Below are 6,638 nucleotides of genomic sequence, written 5' to 3'. Positions count from 1 at the left end.
GGATTTTGAGGTGGTGACAGTTGTGGGGCTGCGACTCGCACCATGAGCTCGTGGGGCTCTGGCAGGGAGAGTCCTCGGGGAACGCTGCTTCGGAGCTGAGTCTCGCAAGCTGTCACTTCAGGACACCTTGTGGGATCTGCAGTTGGTTTTGCACTGAATTACCGAGCCCTGGTGCATGATGATTTAGGCTCAGTGCTCACGCAACCTTCCCGTTTCCAAATATCCTAAAGGTGGAGGATGCTCCTTTCTATTGGATGGGTCCTTCCTTTCTATTGGAAGGATGCTCCTTTCTATTGGAGCATCCTTCGCCATGAGAAACGCCACCAGAGCTGACCGTAGGAAAGACTTGGTGGCTTCAGCACCTTCACACCACGAGCTCTGGGTGTGCAGGGAATTTGCTGCATGAGGATGAGCATCCGCGGCAGGGCACTTCCCACCCAGGCCAGGCCAGGAGTGGGTGTGGAAACTGCTCAGAGAAATGCTGAGCTGCCAGCGGAGGGGTTTGTGCCAGCTCTTCGTCCCCGTGATCTTTGCCCGGTGAGGACAAACGTGAGCTGATCTCCAACAAGTCAGAATGGGGGATAGATGCTGATCCTCGAGTTTTGGGAGGAGATGCTGGCCACTCGAGCTGAAACACCTTCTTGGGGTGGTCCTGGCACAACGTTGCTCAGAGAATGGTTTGTGGGGTTACCTCCTCCTTTGCCCAAAAGTCCCCAAAACCCCAAACCTCCCTCCCTGGGCAGTTCCAGCTTTGTAAAGCTTTGATGACCAGAGCTCATGGATCTGGCTGGATTTTTCTGTGACAGTTTGGCTGACGCCAGCGCAGCCTCAGGTGCATTAAATGGCTTTTATGTTCAAAAGGCAAATATTTCTAATTATTACTAATCAAGGCTGATGAAACACGGTTATTGGCTGGGGTTTTCACTGTGACTCCTCTCTCCCACTGGCAGCCACGCTGGGAGCGCTGGAGTTCAGCCTCCTCTACGACCAGGAGAACAGCTCCCTGCACTGCACCCTCATCAAGGCCAAAGTAAGTGATCCCCCCACCTCATTTTTATTTTTAATTTTTTTTAATCTCCTTTCATTCACTGATTTTTATGTCTGTCTGGCTCCTGGCTGCCCCGGTGCGATGGGATGGGAGCTGCTCCCAACTGGGAAAGTCCGTGGGGTTGTTCCTCGACTGGGTCTGTGGGGCTTTTTCCTTAAGTGGGTCTGATTTTTTAGCAAAAAATGAGGCTTTTGGCTTGCTTAAAGGCATTTTCTCTTTACTGAGTTGCTTTGTGGGTGGCTTTTTCCCTGGCTGGGCTTAAGGAGGATTCAGGCACCGTGCTTTCGTTCTTTTCTTTGAGGGCTTAAAACCAATGGATTCCAACGGCCTGGCAGATCCCTACGTCAAACTGCACCTCTTGCCTGGAGCCAGCAAGGTGAGGCTTTGCTGGGTTTGGGTGTGTTTTGGGCTGGAGGATGGAGCAGAGGTTGCTTGAAGCCCCCTGAGATCCTTCCCTTGCGTCAGACCCTACGATTTCTCTGCGCAGCCGCTCGCTGCTGCTGTTTTTCCCCACGAGGTATCTCTGAGAAGCGAGGACGCTTGCAGATGCTCTCCTGTACTCAGGGAACAGCTCGTCCTGCAGACAGGGATCTCCTTAGGGATGGAGGGGAGCTCCGGAGGAGGAGATGCCCTTAACATCTGACACAAAATCCAATTATTACCCGAGTTCGAGCGATCTGTTTGCTTTGAAGCCGCAGTGTGTTCTTGTTAGAGAGAGCTGCGAAGAAGTAACTGTTGAGTAAGCCCTGACTTCCCCTCTGTATTAGAGGAAAATCTCACTCCCCAGCCCAGCTGAGCTGATCTCAGTGGGGAAACCTTTGAGGAAGGGGTTGCCACTGCTGACCCAGTGCCCAAGGGGTGCTGAAGCCTGACTCAGGGGCTGCCGAGCTCTTTCCTGCAGCAGACTTCTGGTCGGATGAATTACATGTAAAAACAAGGGGGAAAAATTATAATAAAACCATTGGATTGATATTTATGGGTTTACTTTGCATGCGGGGACTCTGGTTTTGTGTAGGAGCTTCGATGCTGGTTCAGGGGTGCAAGCGATGCCCAGTTTTGGTTTTGTGGGGGTTTTTTTTTTTTTTTGATGCTATAGTCCAACAAGCTGAGGACAAAGACGCTGCGCAACACCCGCAACCCCGTGTGGAACGAGACCCTGGTGTACCATGGCATCACGGATGAGGACATGCAAAGGAAAACCCTCAGGCAAGCACTGGAGCGGTGCGGTGGGACAGGGACCGGGAGTCTCCTCTCCTTGGGAGGGCATCGACGGTGCAGGTGTCGATGCGGCACCTGGAGATGCAGTTGGTCAAAATCAACGTGCTTCACAGGGAGACACTGATTTTGATAGTCCTTTGGAAAACAGAAGGAAAGGCATTTTGACTCTGTCATTTAATGCTAAATTATTGGCATTAATATTATTTTCATCAGCACAGAGACTTGGGTATCGCGTACCTACGTGGGATTTCACAGTGTCCCAGCAAAACATTTAGATGTCTCTAGAAATTTTTAGCATTTCCTCCCTACTGAAATTTTCAACCCTTTGGTTTCTTGCCCCGTGGCAGACCTCATACTAAAAAATAGCGATGTTTTGGTTTTTTTTAATTTTTTTTCGGACAAAACAGAAGTTTTGTTTTCTGACTGCTTTTGGTCAGAGGAGAGCCAGATGAATGGTGGCTTTGGTGGTGCTTTTGCTTTGTCCACCCTGGAGCAGAGTCCTTGCAGGTTTTGTGCTCCAGAGCCAGGTACTAGTTGATGTTCACCTTCCCTGTCGCCTTCAGGATCTCCGTGTGCGATGAAGACAAATTTGGCCACAATGAGTTCATTGGAGAAACTAGAGTTTCCTTGAAAAAACTCAAAGCCAATCAGAAAAAGAACTTCAACATCTGCTTGGAGAGAGTAATACCAGTGAGTTTCTCTGAAATTTCTTTCCGAATGACGTGGGAGGGAGCTCAGGGAGAACTCTGGGCTGGAACCAGCCAAGAGCTGTAGGTGCCTGACTTCACCGGCACCTTTAGTTTTTGGATTCCCACCCATGTGGAGTGTGACATGTCAAGGCCAGGAGATGGTGGGAATCCAGGGAAAGTGGCTCTGGGGATGTCCCCAGTGGCCACCGATCTGCTGGCGCTGCCAGCCTACGCTGACGTGCGTCACTGCGGAGGAGAGGGCAGGTCGCTCCTTCCAGTGCTATGGGCGAGGTGCTGAGCCTGCTGAGGTGGAGGTTGATGGAGCAAATGAACGTAGCTGAGCCTCCTTCCCCTCCCGAGGCCAGCAAAAGAGCTGGGCTGGGCTCCCGGGGGTGTTTTTGCTGTGGGCTGGTGTCTCTTGCAGCTCCAGTCACTCATGGCAGTTTCTCTTTTTCCCTTCTCCATCCAAGATGAAGCGTGCGGGAACAACCGGCTCATCCCGTGGGATGGCACTGTATGAAGAGGAGGTAAGAGTCCTTGGAGGACAGCATGCTCCATGCACGTTTCACCCATCATCTCTCATGTATGAACACCCTTTTTTGTTTTTCCTGCCCCCCCTCACGAGGATAAAGGCTCCCTTGCATATCCTTCTGCCCTTTCCTCAGCAGTTAACCACCTCTCTTGCTCAGCCCCCGGCATCCCCACCTTTGGTTGCTTCCTCTTGCAGGTAGATCGTGGTGGGGACGTGGAGGAGCGTGGGAAGATCCTAGTGTCCCTCATGTACAGCACCCAGCAGGGCGGCCTGATCGTGGGCATCGTGCGCTGCGTGCACTTGGCAGCCATGGACGCCAATGGATACTCGGACCCGTTCGTGAAACTGTGAGTGTCGTGGAGCCACTGAGGGTCCTCGCACAGCAGCTGATGCTCTGAGAGCCCCTTCCAAAACCACTGGAGAGGAGGGGAGAGCGTTTCCCCAAAAGCACCTGGAGACCTCACGCAGGAGCGAGCCACCTGCCGAGCGAGGTGGTGACACGAGGGTCATCTGTGCAAGGTGGTGGCGCCCCTGCCACGGCTGACACTGACCCAGCCCTCGGGTCCATCCCCTCCCTGTAGGTTTCCAGGCCAAAGAGCTCCTCGTCCCTGGCTTTGGACCCTTCATGCCCGCAGGATGGGGAGGGCTCCATGCCCTGGGGGTCTCCCCAAGCGACAGCTCAGCTGTCGGTGCTCTCCCATGTCGGGTGGCTCCTGCAAGCAGGGGGGAATAAGAGATTGTCTTAACCTGAACCTCACAAACCCACACGGAGAGGACCCTGCAGCTGCTGCTGTTGTGGTTTTCGTTGCTTATTTTCTCTTTGCCTTCAAGAAAAAAACCTGTAATCTCCCTAAAAGCGATTCAGTAACTCTTGTGTTGAACATTTTGCACATCTTTTTGTGCAGCTGAGTGCACCCCAGTAGTTTTCCTTCTCAGTCTCTCTCTTTCTGTTTTTTTTTTTAATATATATTTTCTGTTCCCACAAGCATAAGATGGTAGCTTTCCATTTTTAAATCAATTTCCAACACAGATCTAATTAATGCCAACTCTACATTTAGTGCTGAGACTTGCCGCCAGGCTAAGTCCAAGCCCCTAATTTTTCCCTCAGTTCTGTAGGTGAACTTACATCGGCTGAGTATACTAGTATTAAACATTAATGAGCTATTTATATCTATTTTTTTTTTCATATCTCTCCCAATCCCTGTGGACATTCACACATTCTGGGCTGGGTTTTCCAGTGTCCAGGCTCATGCAGTTGCCCTCATCTGCCCGGCTGCTTGTTTCCCATGTCCCCCGACCGTTGCAGCTCAGCAAGTTCCTCTGCATTCCCTTCAGAATTTCACTCATTTTACATTTATTTTAGATTATTTTGGAAGGTGGGTAGGTAAACTGGTAACGTGTTTCTTTGCCTTATATAAATACCTTTGGTTGCTTATTTATTTTCTAGCCCCCAAACCTGTTTTTGTTTTTTTTTTTAGCTGCTAAGCTCACGCTGTTCTTGCACTTGAGTTTTGAGCTGTTTTCTATTGCCCCCAGTTGGCTGAAACCTGACATGGGAAAAAAGGCCAAGCACAAGACGCAGATTAAGAAGAAAACGTTGAATCCTGAGTTCAATGAGGTGAGGATGGATGTAATTTTTTTATATTATTAAATCAGCTTCGATAATTACTGTGCTGTGCAGAGGAGGTAGAAGCAGAACTCCACCGGCTTTGGTTCCTCGCTTGGGCTCTTTTTCTCCCTTCTGCACCCAGGAATATTTAAGGAAGGACTTTTGCCACTCTTCAGTGCCAGGCAGCCCCAAACACCCCAAAACCTCCCTGGCCGTACCGAGAGATCACTTGTGATTCACTTCTCTGGTTGTGTTGTTGTGGGACGCTTGGTGCAACATGGGTGTTTTCCTTCCTGCAGGAGTTCTTCTACGACATAAAACACAGCGACCTGGCCAAGAAGTCACTGGACATTTCCGTCTGGGATTATGACATCGGCAAATCGAACGATTACATCGGTGAGCTGCGAGGCTGGGATTCTAGTGCTTGCTCTGCGCGGCGGATGCGTAGGTCTCGCCCGCCTTGTGAGGAACCTCGGGCTGAGCTGTGAGGTTGGACCGTGCAGGCTGGTATCAAACACAGCACTCCCGCTGTTCTGGTCTGCTCTCTGTGCAGCTCTGCTTGTTTCCATGAGATTTTTAAATCCGGGAGGCAGAGAGAAATGCTGCAAACGTGGGCTCTGGAACATCAGCATCATCAGAATACGGTCTCTTTTCTCCTCCCTTTCTTCCAGGCGGCTGCCAGCTGGGCATTACGGCGAAGGGGGAGCGCTTGAAACACTGGTACGAGTGCTTGAAGAACAAGGACAAGAAGATCGAACGCTGGCACACCCTCCAAAACGAGAACCACGTGGCCAGCGATTAAGGGGAGCTGCTGCCCCAACCTGCCCACACGGTCCATCCTCGGCCGAGCCCCTCTAGATCCCCAGTGTCCGTCTTCCAGCACAGTCATGCCTTGCTACACACCTCGGGTCCATCCTGCCTCCTCTAAGCATCCTCTGTGCCCTGTCCTCACCTCCACCTGAAAACTAATGCAGATCTTTTATATTCACTTCCTTTTTTTTTTTTTTCTTCTTTTTTTTTGGGGTGTGTGTGGTCGAGTTATCCTGCTGTGTACTTTTGTCAAGCAATAGTTGCCCTCTGACTGTTCCTCTTTCTCACTAGTCTCACAAGCTCTGTGATAACATTCCCATTGTGTGCGTGTGTGTGATGCTCTGTGCTCCTCCAGCCTCCTGTGGCGCGTCCCGTCCTCGCTGGCTCTGTCTCCCAGCAGGATACGTGGCCACCAGCCTGACTGTCCTCTCCTTGGGAGGTGGGAGTTGAGCATCAGCTCCATTCTGCTTGTGTGATATCGATACCTCAGCTGCAATAACGAAAAAGCTGTCTGGCTTTGGTGTGGGTCGTAGCCTGGTACCTGTGTTGTCGTGATTTCGGCTAAAGCCTGTGTCACTGGTGTAATTCCCCTGCTTGAGCTTTAGTTTTGATCTGGTACACTTGAGCAATATCGTGGCACAATCCTTTGCTGAGAAGATTCACCAGTAGTACGAGAATAAGAAACAGGGAGACGCTCTGAGCTCGCAGGGAAGGAGATTTTTTTTGGGGGGG

At 51.0% G+C, this 6,638-nt stretch overlaps 1 protein-coding gene across 1 annotated transcript; it reads left to right on the top strand.

Moving 5' to 3' along the window:
• Positions 1-950: 950 nt before the first annotated feature.
• LOC104275759 (rabphilin-3A) lies at positions 951-5,898 on the top strand (the record flags this gene model as incomplete). Its single annotated transcript, XM_009871804.1, has 9 exons — positions 951-1,030; positions 1,350-1,424; positions 2,145-2,254; positions 2,830-2,956; positions 3,426-3,482; positions 3,683-3,834; positions 5,024-5,105; positions 5,396-5,492; positions 5,768-5,898. Coding segments are annotated over 9 exons (911 nt in total), but the record flags the coding sequence as incomplete, so codon positions are not given.
• Positions 5,899-6,638: the final 740 nt, after the last annotated feature.

The sequence above is a fragment of the Apaloderma vittatum genome, unplaced genomic scaffold (genome assembly GCF_000703405.1).
Source record: "Apaloderma vittatum isolate BGI_N311 unplaced genomic scaffold, ASM70340v1 scaffold20766, whole genome shotgun sequence".
Taxonomy (NCBI): Eukaryota; Metazoa; Chordata; class Aves; order Trogoniformes; family Trogonidae; genus Apaloderma; species Apaloderma vittatum.
The sequence above is the reverse complement of the archived record's forward strand: the minus strand, read 5'-3'. Positions and strand labels throughout refer to the sequence as shown.